Raw genomic sequence first — 15,012 nt, forward strand, 5'->3', positions numbered from 1 at the left:
TCTTATATCTGAAACCTTGGGGTATCTGTTTAATTTCCGTATTGTCATTATAGGGAAACCTAGGTTAGTAAGAGTTAAAGCATCTATCAGCTCCATTCTTACCCTTTTCCAACTGTAAAACCTTGGGTTTTTTTTTCAGTTTCTACTGGAAAGTTGGATGACTGCCAACCCTGTTGAGCTTGAGAAGGTCCCTGGGTTTGGTTTCCTGCCATCCTAGGGGTTGCCATTTAGGTGTTAGCATTTAGGGCTACAGTTTGAAGTAGTTATGGTATGTACTGAATTTTGGTCCTTTCCTTCCTGTGGGATTTTATTGCCCCATTGAAATCCTCAATCACTCTAACCACCTTGGCTAATAGAAGCCTGGAAATTGTGCCTTTGCCACCTTGCCCTTAGCTTGACTGTCTTGTTGGCGTCAGAGCCCTGCTGATCAGTGATAGATATGTAACAGTGGATGTATTCCACTGATGGTTTTCCCCTAAATCCTGTATTGACCCTTCAGCATTCTCATGTTGGTAGGCTGTCTGCTTTTTTGTTCAGCATATTTTTTTCCTTTGACCTTCCAACACTTCTTTAATTGGAAGGGGTGCAGTGATAGGTGTCTTCCTGTCAGTTCCATCTCTGATGCCAGCTGTAGCACTTCAGGTATTATGGATTATCAGGAAGAAACCACACACATTTTAAGTGAATTTGCATTTGATAAAACTTTACAGCTATAACATTTCTAAATTGCACAGTAAATTGTCAGTTTCTTATTGCCAAAGATGTAAAACCTTAGCAGAAACTTGTTGCCTACAAAAAGCTGGAATGGAGACAGATTATCTCATGCAGGTTTTTTGGGGCTTCTTGATTCCATGACAGGATGCATGGCTGGTAAAGACTGTTTATGCTTGTGAAGTTCTGCTGTATCTGTTGTTGCTAAACCATTGCTCTTTTATACTGGTGCTTTACTTACTATGCTGAAAGAACTTGCTTTAATGTTTCCCATTGGTAAATAGAAGACTTAACAGAATCATAGGTTATATGTATTAAATAATATACCATCGGTGAGGTATTTGCAAGAAATATTTTTTGAGTGCCTGATATGTGACAGGCAGTAATCCAGGTGCTAGGGATATTGCAGTGAACAAGACAGAATCCCTTCTTTAAGTTTTTATTCTACCAGGGGGAGATAAACCAAAACCAAGCAATTAAATTAATGAACAATGGCCGGGCACAGTGGCTCACATCCGTAATTCCAGCACTTTTAGAGGCCGAGGCGGGCAGATCACCTGAGGTCAGGAGTTTGAGACCAGCCTGGGCAACATGGCAAAACCTCATCTCTACTAAAAATAATAAAAGTAGCTGGGCGTGGTGGCACATGCCTGTAATCCCAGCTACTGGGAAGGCTGAGGCAGGAGAATTGCTTGAACCCAGGAGATGGAGGTTGCAGTGAGCCGAGATCACACCACTGCACTTCAGCTTGGGCAACAGAACTAGACTCCGTCTCAAAAACAGAAAGCAAAAAAAATTAATGAACAAATAGGAAAATGCTTGATAAATATTGGTATATTCGAATTATTTTTGCATGCAATTGGAACCAACTATGGTAACATAAACAAAAGATATTGAAGGGATATCAGATACCTCACAGAATAAACAGGTCATAAAGAATTAACTGTAAAATAATAAATAACAAAAAATTCCTCAAACTAAAATAGAGTAAGTATAAGCTAAATATAATAAACTGATTTGAAATTTTATGTCTCTCCTTCCCCAGATAGTTTTTTTTTTTTTTTTTTTTTTGAGATGAAGTTTTGCTCTTGTTGCCCACGCTGGAGTGCAATGGTGCGATCTTGGCTCACTGCAACCTCTGTGTCCTGGGTTCAAGTGATTCTCATGCCTCAGTCTCCCAAGTAGCTGGGATTATAGGCATGCACCACCACACTTGGCTAATTTTTGTATTTTTACTAGAGATGGGGTTTCACCATGTTGGCCAGGCTGATGTTGAACTCCTGATCTCAGACAATCTGCCCACCTCCCAAAGTGCTGGGGTTATAGTCATGAGCTACCGTGCCCGGGAGAGTATGGCTCCTCAAACACAAAAAGAGTTAAATGTTTATGTTCACATGTAGTCCCACACAGACACAAACCCAGAGCTAGGGACTTGTAGGGACAATGCATTTATGGGGTGTTAAAGTGGTATCAGACCTGCTTTACCATCAAAAATGTTCACATGGCCGGGAGCGGTGGCTCACACCTGTAATCCCAGCACTTTAGGAGGCTGAGGCGGGCTGATCACGAGGTCAGGAGTTTGAGGCCAGCCTGGCCAACATGGTAAAACCCCATCTCTACTAAAAATACAAAATTTAGCTGGGCGTGGTGGCGGGCACCTGTAATCCCAGCTACTTGGGAGGCTGAGTCAGAAGAATCGTTTGAACCCGGGAGGCGGAGGTTGCAGTGAGCTGAGATCGTGCCATTGCAATCCAGCCTGGGTGACAAGGCGGGACTCCGTCGCAAAAAAAAAAAAGTTCACTTGTAGTTAATTTTTATTTAAAGTGTTAATTTTGTATTTCTTCACATGTTCTGGTCCTTCCTTATTCCAGCAAGAGTTGCATATGTGATTTTTCTTAATTATTCTCTGCAGTATGTGAGAGAAAAATGTGTGTGAATATGAGAGATAAGTGATTAAATTTTTTTTTCAGTGTATTTATGGGATTGATTATCTGACTTTTTGGTGTATAAGAATAGGAAGATGGCCAGGCGTGGTGGCTCACACCTGTAATCCCAGCACTCTGGGAGGCCAAGGCGGGTGGATCACCTGAGGTCAGAAGGTTGAGACCATCCTGACCAACATGGAGAAACCCCGTCTCTACTAAAAATACAAAATTAGACGGGCATGGTGGCGGATGCCTGTAATCCCAGCTACTTAGGAGGCTGAGGCAGGAGAATCGCTTGAACCTGGGGGGTGGAGGTTGCAGTGAGCCAAGATCGTGCCATTGCACCACTCCAGCCGGGGCAACAAGAGCGAAACTCTTTCTCAAAAAAAAAAGAAAGTTACTGATTATAGGTAATTGATTTTATATATATATATTTATGTATTTTTTTGTTTGTTTGTTTTAGCATGGTGTTAGTCTGTATATTCAAGATAAAGAAGGCTTGTCAGCTTTGGATCTTGTAATGAAGGATAGACCAAGTCATGTAGTATTCAAGAATACTGGTAAGAAAATTTCACAAATGGGTTGGGCGCTGTGGCTCACACCTGTAATCCTGGCAATTTGGTAGGCTGAGGTAGGCGGATCACTTGAGGTCAGGAGTTCGAGAATACTGATAAGAAAATTTCACAAATGGGCTGGGCGCTGTGGCTGACACCTGTAATCCCAGTAATTTGGTAGGCTGAGGCAGGCGAATCACTTGAGGTCAGGAGTTCGAGCCTGACCAACATGGTACAACCCCGTCTTTACTAAAAATACAAAAATTAGCCGGGCGCGGTGGCAGGTAATCCAAGCTACTTGAGAGGCTGAGAAGCAGGAAGAATCGCTTGAACCGGTGAGTTGAGATCTCACCACTGCACTCCAGCCTGGGTGATAGAGCTAGATTTCGTCTCAAAAAAAAAAAAAAAAAATTCACAAATGTATTCCATTAAGGTGCAGCTTAGCTTAGAAAATTTTAATGAAATTTTATTCTTCTTAAAGTAGTTGGGAAATTTATTTGTGTGTGGTTATCTGCAAAGAAATTTTACTTTGATATATGTTGGATGTTTTTTGTTTGATATTCAGAACACATTTTGCATTTTAAAATTTGAATCCATATTTATGTCTATAAAAGTACAATCTAAAATGGGAGGACTGTTACAATCATAACTACTGTAAAGTAATTGATATATATTCAGAAAGTAACATCAGCATTGAGGTAGAAGGAAAAAGGAATGGAAATTGTTCTTCCTTTTGTTGTTGTTCAGATAGGGTCTCTGGAAATTATCATTATTTTTGTGGTTGTTGTTGAGATAGGGTCTCGCTTTGTCAGTCAGGCTGGAGTGCAGTGGCATGAACACGGCTTATTGCAGCTTCAGCCTTCTGAGCTTAAGCGATCCTCTCACTTCAGCCCTCCAAGTAGCTAGGAATACAGACCCATGCCGTCATGTTCAGTTAATTTTTTTTTTTTTTTTGAGATAGAGTTTCGCTCTTGTTGCACAGGCTGGAGTGCAATGGTGCGATCTTGGCTCGCTGCAACTTCTGCCTCCCAGGTTCAAGCTGAGAGATTCTCCTCTCTCAGCCTCCCGAGTAGCTGGGATTACAGGCATGTACCACCACACCCGGCTAATTTTGTATTTTTAGTAGAGATGCAGTTTCTTCATGTTGGTCAGGTTGGTCTCGAACTCCTGACCTCAGGTGATCCGCCTGCCTTGGCCTCCCAAAGTGCTGGGATTACAGGCATGAGCCACTGCATGCGGCCAATTTTTATATTTTTTTTTTTATAGAGATGAGGTTTTGCCATGTTGACTGGGGTGACCTGGAACTCCTGGACTCAAGTGATCCTCCTGCCTTGGCCTCTCAAAGTGCTGGGATTACAGGCGTATGCCACCGTGCCCAGCCCCAATTATTCTTTTATTCGCACATTCTCAGATTCACTTATCCCTCCAGTTTGTTTGCACTTTTAGATTTGGAAGTGGGAATTGGCAGAAAAGAAAAGATTTAACTGGGGCAGTGTATAGTTTGCATTTAACTAGTGAGCAAGCTGAGTAAGGACACATTCTGTATTTTCATTTCTACCCTGGATGCTGTGTTGCAGGTAACAGTGATAATTCCATTCTAGGACTTTATTCATCTTCTAAAATAAAAATGAAGATTTATATCATGAACTTAGCTGTGATTTCTATTCCAGTTTAATGGGCTTTACCCTAATCACTATTTTGATTTTGTGTCTATGAAAAACAAAGTATTGAAAATTAGTGTTCCTGTACAAACAATAAAACCACATTTGCTACGTTTAGAAACTTTGTCTGCATGGATTAATAATATCTTACATTTGATATAGGTCTATATATTATTTTCATGGAAACTAAGCAGATATGACCGGTGGTATTTTACTCATTTGGCAGTTAAACTTTAGCTGCTAAAGAAACAAGGAACAGCCTGGGCAGAGTGGCTCATGCCTGTAATCCTAGCACTTTGTGGGGCCGAGGTGGAAGGATCACTTGAGCCCGGGAAGTGAAGACCAGCCTGGGCAACATAGTCAGACCTTGTCTCAATTGTTTAAAAAAAAAGAAAAGAAGCAAGGAACAAATGTTTGATTGCTTGCATTTAGACAGGCCTGTACTATGATTTGGATTTTCTATTTCTAGAATTACCTAATATTATATTAATAGATTCCTTCACAAAAGAGTGTTGGCATCTTTCAAATATTGTAGTTAAATTAGTTCTTATATTTGTTTTAAAATATAAAAAAGTATAAAAACTAATTTTTATTTTAGATCCTACAGATGTTTATACTTGGGGCGATAATACAAATTTTACCCTGGGTCATGGAAGCCAGAATAGCAAACATCATCCAGAGGTGGTGGATCTGTTCTCCAGGAGTGGGATTTATATCAAGCAGGTATTTTGAAGTACAATCTGCATACTTTTAGAGATGAGAAAGAACTTTTGTATTTGATTGTTCAGCTTTTCATGTGAATTATGTAACTTTGTTTAAGGTACGGTAACATTTTAATGTTGTAATCAATCAATAGAACTTTACTAATTTTATTTTAGATATTGTTAGCCTTAACTATATTTAGACTTTGTAAAATACCCTAAAATATAAGATATTTGTGCAATTAGTGTTAGAAATTAGAAAATGTTATACAGATAGTAGTTTAAGAGGGTAGAGCTGCTCTTGATTTTCTAGCTTTTCTATTTAACGAACATTAGAATTCTGTAAGCTGTTTCTCAAGTGAATTTGTTGTTGAAGCTCAGTGTTATTTTTGATAAGTGAACAACAGTTTTTTTTTTTGGTGGCATTAAAACAAAATAATTTCAATTTAGAAAACAACACACTTCTTTCATTTTTCTGTAACAAAATAATGTTTTTAGGTTCCAAGCTATTTATCATGAAGAGAATATGTTTAATCTGATGTGAAGTTGGATGACAGCAGTCTGGAAAGGCTATAGAGTTTTATAACTGACGGTCTGGTAAACTGCCAGTCATTCTGTTTATTTATATTCTCACTGACAAGCAATAAATAATTAAATGTCTAAGTCTCAGTTCTCAGATTGGATAGTAGATAGTAGAACTAAAATTTCATCACTTGTGGAGACAGGTAAGCAATGTTTTGGAAGTGTGGAGTTCAAAAATTTGCCCTCAGGTGCTTTAGGCACGAGGGATGCTTTTTGTGAACCTGAGTTCTTAAATGTAAGTAATTGTAAAACTTTAATAGATACAATTGTAAAGATTTGGTCTGTGGCCTTACATCCTTATAATGCATGATATCTTCTGCTTCCCTAGATACAGCTACTGTTGACAAATCTTTCTATATAACATTGTGTATACTTGTGTATGTATGTGTATCTCTAGCCCCAGTCTTTCTCTTGAACTTTATTTGTCGTACTGTGTCTTTCAAGATATTTAAATTTAGAATATCTAAAGTGTTATTTTTGCCACTCCTAAACTACCCTATTCAATTTTTAATGCTATAAATCTCAATTTATAAATCCTGAAGATGATACCTCAGAGCATGTCTATTTAGTTCTTCTCTGTCTCATGAACCTTTTTTTGGACAGTGACAACAGTGTCCTAATTTGACTCTTTGGCTCCATTCATTTCCAACCCCGATAATGTTCTTCTCCAGAATTATTTGTCTTAAAAAAGAGGTAATTATGTCTTTATAGCTAAATCACCTTTGGATAAAGTCCAAACTCTGTGACTTGGAATGTAAGAACTTTTTCAGTCTTCCTAAATTACCGTTTCAGCTTATATTTCCTACAACTTCCTAGTTATATTCTTTCTGCATTTTGAAGTTCATAAAACTTCTTTGATCCAGAATATGAGCTTGGAGTGTTTTTATCACTATAGTACTGGCTCTTTCTAACTTTCACCTATTATTCATATATGACATATATAACAACACTTAGCTTATATCCTGAGATTGAATTCTTAGACAGTTTTTAGAGCTATTTGACAACATATCCCTAGTTTGCCCAGGACAGTTCTGATTTATGATTATTTTCCTAGTGTAATTGTTAGTATCTTCTTTCATTCTCAAAAATGTTTGCATGATAAACTATATGACCACTATATTTAGGGTTCCATAGAGCACTGTTTTTTAAACTAAAAGTCGCAACCTAATGTATCACAACCACCAATTGAACAAAAAAAGCAATAGAATTCTTAAACTCTAGAGAATATTAAATTTTGAGAGAACAGGAATAAAAGCCCATATAGGAATGAAAAGTGGCTAGAGAAGTAGGGAGTAGAATGGTATCATGAAAGCTAATATTCTAGTGGGTCATCTACATAGACCTGGAAGGAACTTAAGATAATGAAAGGACTTGTAATGGGCAAGAATCAAGCTTGGTGTCCAAGTCTTTAGTGAATGTGAGGGGGGTGAGCAAGATGGTGAGAAATCAGAGCAGGGGCAGCAAGTATACAAGCTGCTCACACCTAGTCTAGAGCTTTTTGCAGACATGCTAATCAAAAAATTTTTTTAATGCTGAGCTTGAGCGGGTCCTCAGACTCCTCCTTAAAATGGTAATCCAACCATTAGCAGCCACTAATGATTGATTGGAATTGTGGCACAAGAAAGACACCTGTTTTTCCTTTTCTGAGGCAGTACGTGATATACCTTTATTTCATGAACCGTTACGGAGCAGGAATTTTAAAGACAAAAGTGAAGGAATCATGATGGCATTAGGAAACCAGAGGGTGATTGAAATGTCTGATTCTAAGAAATATGTAGTTTGGAATATTTGAGTATATTCCATTTGCGAGGGTTGTGAGTGAACTAGTGTACTCAAAGAGAAAGCCACATTTCAGGTAAGGCAAGGCAATGGGTGTATTTTGTGAAGGTATTAAGGATCTAAGGGATTTTATTTACCGCAGAATGAGGGTGAAGCAAGCATAGTGGATAGGTTTGAGAGGAAAGAAATCAGTATAAATTTCAGTCAGGGAAGAGAAAGCAAGTATGGGAATATTAACTGAGTACCAGTTATATAGAGAGCCCCATTAGTTATTGAAAAGGGGCTGATTCTGTATTATGCAGTACCAAATGAATTAACTACTATGAGATAGAGATTATTAATGTTAGTATTATATATTCCAGATAATTAAAGTGAAAATCCATGCTCAGTTCTCATTTAAAAATTCAGGGGTATTAGACCGGGCGCGTTAGTTCACATCTGTAATCCCAGCGCTTTGGGAGGCCGAGGTTTGCAGATCACAAGGTCAGGAGATCGAGATCATCCTGGTAATACAGTGAAACCCCATCTGTATCAAAAATACAGAAAATTAGCCAGGCGTGGTGGTGGGCGCCTGTAGTCCCAGCTACTCGGGAGGCTGAGGCAGGAGAATGGCGTGAACCCGGAAGGCGGAGATCGCAGTGAGCCGAGATCGCGCCACTGTACTCCAGCCTGGGTGACAGAGTGAGACTCTGTCTCAAAAAAAAAAAAAAAAAAAAAAAATTCTGGGATTTTAAAGTTAGATGACTTAAAACTGTCTAGTATTGTAACTGTTGTTTAGTAGTAGAAGCCAGCAACTGTAGGATGGCATTCTAATATTGAATATAAAATTGAATGAAATGTATTCTTTCTCATTTCATAAAATGAATTTCACTGACAAATTGTAAATTTAAAATACAAATTTGGATTTTATTTTTAAACTTTTTAGGTATTTGTGGTACAGCTAAATCAGATAATAATCTTTGCATTACTTTTTTTTTTTTTTTTTTTTTTTTGCTAGCTATACTGTGCTTACAAAATTCCGAGTGGTCTAGGATATGTGTAAATATTTAGAGCTTGTTTAGCTTATAATTTTTTTGTTTTCCAAATCACCTTGACTTTCTGGAAATGATTTTAGGGTTTCTTTATTTCTTACTCATCTTTTTATATCCTAAGTTAGAAATATTTGCAGATGTTGTAAGAAATATGAATGCAAACAATTTTCAAAAATGAGAAGATTTAAAAAATATTATTAAGGTAAAGCGAGTATAATGAATATCAGAGCTTGGAAAATAGCAAAATGTGGCCCGGGGTTAGATATGTAAATATATATATATTTAAAACTGCTGATCATTTCCTGTATTGTGTTCTGCTGAAGCAGTCCAACTGTTTCAGTGTCTTTGTCTTCTGTAGTATGTGAATGGTAAGTCTGTGTATCAGGGGCAAGGGAGGGTACTGAGATTGAGGCAGATAAGGAAAAAGGAAGTGAGAAAGGAAAGAGAAAAACTTGAAAATAAATATAAAATTATTTATTAAAATAATTATAAATGTATAATATTAAAGATGTGTTGATAAAACTAGAGATAAGGTAAAGGACATCGTGCCCCCCACACTATGTATAAATGGCATTATTGTTTTTTAAAAACACTCTGAAGATGTTTCTGTTATTTTTATTAATACCATATATCACTATTCGGTAATCTTATACTTCCTGTTGCACTCTGCTCATTTCTTTCTATTTGATATTTCATGAAATTGGAAAACAATTGGCTACTAAGTTTTGGAATTGAAGATTTAAAATTATATTTTCCTTTGAGTAATCTCTTCTGTGGGTAACATGCTTAATTCTTTCTTTGTTCTGTTTTTTCATGTTAATGTTTTCAGACATAATTTTAAAACAAAGCATATATATCTTTTATTTTTATTACAGAAAACTTAAAATGTGAAAATTTAAATCTTATGAATTCCCCTTGTATCCATTATCCTGTTTAAATAATTAACAATATTCTATTTCTTTTTCATAAAATATATTTTATTCAGAGATGTTTACTAATATTCTCTTGTTTTCCCTTAGGTGGTGCTTTGTAAATTTCACTCCGTGTTTCTCTCTCAGAAAGGGCAGGTTTATACCTGTGGTCATGGTCCTGGAGGGCGATTAGGACATGGAGATGAACAGACATGCTTGGTAATTGAAATGTCATTACACTGTTTAGGTAACTTTAGAAAAGTGCTGATAAGCTGAAAGAAACAGTTAACTAAGTTTTTTTTTTCAACTGTAAGGACGAAATAATACACCAATTGATAATAGATTTTAAAAAATCTGTTTCCTGGTATATCACGTTCAAATTAAGGGTTTACATACAATGCAAAAGGATTAAAAAAGTAATACTTTGGTTATAGCAAATACTGAGTCAGGAGTGTATATAAGCTTTAAAATGTTTCTACAGTTGAAATAAAAGAAGGCAGAGTAGGCCAGGCGCAGTGGCTCATGCCTGTAATCCCAATACTTTGGGAGGCCGAGGCAGGCGGATCACCTGAGGTCGGGAGTTCGAGGCCAGCCTGACCAACATGGAGAACCCCTGTCTCTATTAAAAATACAAAATTAGCTGGACGTGGTGGCACATGCCTGTAATCCCAGCTACTCGGGAGGCTGAGGCAGGAGGATTGCTTGAACCTGGGAGGCAGAGGTTGTGGTAAGCCGAGATCCCACCATTGCACTCCAGCCTGGGCAACAAGAGCTAAACTCCATCTCAAAACAAACAAACAACAACAACAACAACAAAAAGAAGGCATACTAATTGTAAAACACTTTTCCTGAAGTAGTTCTGGTTTTTGTTTTTAACTTTTCATTAAGATTTCTGTGGTCTAAAAACTGAGCCAGTATTTTCATTATATAGTCACAAAATTGATATTAATGCTACTGAAACTTAGTGCTAATTAGAAGAGACCTAGTACATTACCTATCAGAAAATTGGTTCACTAGGTTATTTTAATTTTTTTTTTATGTGGGGACTTCTGGTATACTTATCTATTAAATGGTGCTTTAAAAAAGGGGAAAGCTATAATGATAATAGCTTCCATTTTTGAGGGTTTATTTTGTTCTAAGTATTGTTTGTGCTTTTCATATATAATTATTACCTAAGCCTCACAACAGCCCTGTGAGGCACAAGTATTGTCTTCATTTTATGCATGATGATGATACTAGTAATAGCAATCATTTATTGACTGATTACTGTTTTCAGATGAAGAAAATGAGGTACAGAGAGGTTAAGACATTTGGTTGAGATCAAATAGGTAGTGACAGAAGTAAGATTTGAACTCAGGACATTTAAATGACTCCAAAGGAATATGATACTATATGTTTGGTTACTCCCTGAAGGGAAGCATTGATTCTGTATTTTTGTTTTTTTCAATGTACCAGTGTATACTTTGATGAGTTCCCTTTATTCATACCAAACAAATTTGCACTTGGTGTATGGTAAAGGCTCAAAAATCATTTGTTGAATTGAATTATTTCACTGAAATGTCTTACTGGGCTTTTGTATTTTGCTGATAAACTTACAACCATATTCTTTTAACTCATCTACCCTTTGCTGAAATGTAGAATTTACCTATGATTGATACAGCCATGTATCAGTCATGTCATTTCATGTCATTTTAGATGTAGCATCATCAAATTCTACTTGCATATCTGTATAAATGGTTAATGTAGTGTACTAAAGTTCATTTTATTTTGTAGGTCCCTCGGCTTGTGGAAGGACTGAATGGTCATAGTTGTTCCCAAGTGGCAGCTGCTGAGGATCATACTGTTGTGTTAACTGAAGATGGATGTGTTTATACATTTGGTCTAAACATTTTTCATCAATTGGGAATTATTCCTCCACCTTCCAGTTGTAATGTACCCAGACAGGTAAGCTTTACTCCTTTAAATAATAAGCTTTTACATTTGCAATAAAACCTATATGGACAAAAAAATGTAGGTTATTGACAGAGCAACTTATTTTATTTCTGTTATTTAGCTTTATCTTCAGTGGTATATATTGTCTTTATTATTTATTATTATTATTATTATTTTGTTTGAGACAGAGTCTTGCTCTGTTGCCCAGGCTGGAGTATAGTGGCATGATCTTGGCTGACTGCAACCTCTGCCCCTCGGGTTCAAGCGATTGTCTTGCCTCAGCCTTCTGAGTAGCTGGGATTACAGGCACACACCACTGTGCCTGGCTAATTTTTATTTTATTTTTTTGTATTTTTAGTAGAGACAGGGTTTTGTCATGTTGACCAGGCTGGTCTCAAACTCCTGACCTCAGGTGATCTGCCCGCCTCAGCCTCCCAAAATGCTGGGATTACAGGCGTGAGCCACCGCACCAAGCCTGTTGTCTTTATTTTTAACGGGAGAAATTAAACATAGTACGTATTAGCATTTGTTTGGAGGAAGAAAGAAAGCACTTGGGAAATTCTGCATGTGGGAGATTAGCCACCAAACTGCATCTTTTAAGTATTCATAAGCAAAGGGAGGTCCAGATATTTTGGGTTTGAAACTTAAACACTTTTAGGCCCTCCTTAAGAAAAAATATGAAATTTATCAATACCAAATGGGTTCAGGCAAGTGAGGAACCCAGAGACATAAGTTTTATTTGCTTCATTAAATCTGCCTCTGCATAGATATCACATGTGACAAGTTGATGTTAGGGGACATGGGTTCAAAAACCAGTATTCTTTATTCTACTGTTTTACTCTCATGTGTACAGCCATCTCCAGAAGGTGCACAGTAGTGCACAGGACAATCTCATGACAAAAAAATCATCTAGCCCCAAATGTCAATAATGCCACTGTTGAGAGACCGTGGAAATATCTAATTTAAAAGTACTGTTTTCTATTAAGAATGAGACTGGCTGTTTTGCATATTGCTTGTTAGAAAAAGAAAAATAGCTAAAAGTTTAATAATTTGATTCTTATACCATGCCAATTTTCTGTATGTTAAAACTGCTGACTGAAAGTGGCTGCGTCACAATGTTTTGTGTTCTGAGAAGGATTCAGGTCTTAGTACGAGTGCTGAGATCTATTAGTGACAACTGCCATTTGCACTTGAGGGGTGGGCCACTAACAGCAAGTATACCATATATTTGCTGGTCTGCTAGCTCTTTAAAAAATTGTAGTAGGTCATAGATACATAGTAAATTGCAGTTTTATTTGTCTTTGAATAGATACAGGCAAAATATCTGAAAGGAAGGACAATCATTGGCGTTGCAGCAGGCAGGTTTCATACAGTCCTATGGACTAGAGAAGCTGTTTACACTATGGGACTAAATGGTGGACAACTGGGTAAGAAATCCTTGATGACAATATCTGGAAATTAAATTGGACTCTTTAAAAAATTATCTTTTCTTTTTAATTTTTATTGATTAGAATGAGATTATGAGTGACTTTTTTTGTTTGTTTGAGACAAAGTCTCACTCTGTCATCCCAGCTGGAGTTCAGGGTGCGATCGCGGCTCACTGAAGCCTTGGCCTCCTGGGTTCAAACTATCCTCCCATCTCAGCCTCCCAAGTAGCTGGGACCACAGGCCCTTACCACCATGCTGGGCTATTTTTTTGTAGAGATGGGGTTTCACCATGTTGCACAGGCTGGTCTCGAGCTCCAGGGCTCAAGCGATCTGCCTACCTTGGCCTCCCAAAGTGCTGAGATTATAGTCATGAGACACTGTGCTTGGCCAAATAGCTTAAAAGAGCTATTTTGTGATTTGCTTATTTGTATCATTTTTTAGGTTGTTTGCTAGATCCCAATGGAGAAAAGTGTGTAACTGCTCCTCGTCAGGTCTCTGCCCTTCACCATAAAGACATCGCTCTGTCTTTGGTTGCTGCAAGTGATGGAGCTACAGTCTGTGTTACCACAAGGGGAGATATTTACTTACTTGCAGACTATCAGTGTAAGAAGATGGCTTCTAAGTATGTGTATTTCTGTGAAAGAAACATAACTTTAATAATAATTCAACTCTTCCAGCAAATATCTGAGTGTCAGCTTTAGGCTATGTTCTATAAATGTCAAATGGAAAATATTGAATGAGGAGAAACATCAGGAATTTTTGTCTTTCATTTTTGTCTTTTGGCATGGATCTAGTGAATATATATAAAATTTCTGTGTAAGTTGTAAAGTGGTATTTCTGAATTATGTTTAATATGTAGTTATATATGAGATATATGTTTTTTCTTTTTTTATGCTTTCAGTGCACAGAAATATATTAATCTTAATTCTTGATTTGTGACACTCTTATCATTGGTTTCTCTGTAGCCTTTTTTACATTATACGTGTATTTGTCTTTAAAATATAATCATATGTCATGAGCCCTCTAACCAGACTCAGTGTTTATAACTGATAAGTATATATATATTTAAAAAATGTTATAATGGAATGCAGTAAAGTAGCAGTTGGTTGACAAGTCAAAGCAGAGAATCATAAAGTGTTTTTTTTTCTTTTTAATTGAGACAGGTTCTCGCTGTGTGGCCCAGGCTAGTCTTGAACTCCTGGGTTCAAGCGTCCCTCCTGCCTTAGCCTCCCAAAGTGCTGGGATTATAGGTGTGAGCCACTGCTTCCAGCCTTATAAAGTTTTGAGTATGGGTGGGTGCACCAACTGGAATTCCCTGTCTTTTCATATAAACCATACTCATAATGTGTCATCTGTCATTTCATTTTGAATGATTTAAGGAACCAGTGCTTAAAAACAATTGTGCAGTAATGTAAGTGCAGAATTCTACATTTTTAATACATTTTGAATCTTTTATAATTGATAATTTATTGACAGTTTTTTGCTGCGCATATTTATTGTGTCATTCCAAAGTATTCAACTTTTATAGACAGGTTTCAGACTAATATTTTACCATTTATATAGTGTTTTACTATGAGAAATTCATTATAAATATATACATTATTAGTTTAAATAAATACAAGTACTGAAATAGGTCTTCGTGCAAATATAAATGATTCTTGGAAGTGGATAGCTCAACTAGTGGAAGCAGTTGTGTACAGGATTTCTAGAGAATAGCTGTCTAACTTTTAAAACAATTAGGGATTTAAATTTAAATGCAACAAAATACTTTTGATAATGTAAAACAGATACCATCCA

General features: G+C 37.0%; 1 protein-coding gene across 1 annotated transcript in view; it reads left to right on the forward strand.

The window, feature by feature from the left end:
* The window catches only part of IBTK (inhibitor of Bruton tyrosine kinase), a 79,921-nt gene that overhangs the window by 11,045 nt on the left and 53,864 nt on the right, over nt 1-15,012 (forward strand). Inside the window, exons 3-8 of the mRNA XM_015136835.3 lie at nt 3,100-3,196; nt 5,450-5,574; nt 9,964-10,074; nt 11,629-11,799; nt 13,097-13,214; nt 13,657-13,837. Coding sequence (XP_014992321.2) covers nt 3,100-3,196; nt 5,450-5,574; nt 9,964-10,074; nt 11,629-11,799; nt 13,097-13,214; nt 13,657-13,837 — 803 coding nt within the window. The remainder of the gene's footprint in view (nt 1-3,099; nt 3,197-5,449; nt 5,575-9,963; nt 10,075-11,628; nt 11,800-13,096; nt 13,215-13,656; nt 13,838-15,012) is intronic.

The sequence above is a fragment of the Macaca mulatta genome, chromosome 4 (genome assembly GCF_049350105.2).
Source record: "Macaca mulatta isolate MMU2019108-1 chromosome 4, T2T-MMU8v2.0, whole genome shotgun sequence".
NCBI classification, from domain to species: Eukaryota; Metazoa; Chordata; class Mammalia; order Primates; family Cercopithecidae; genus Macaca; species Macaca mulatta.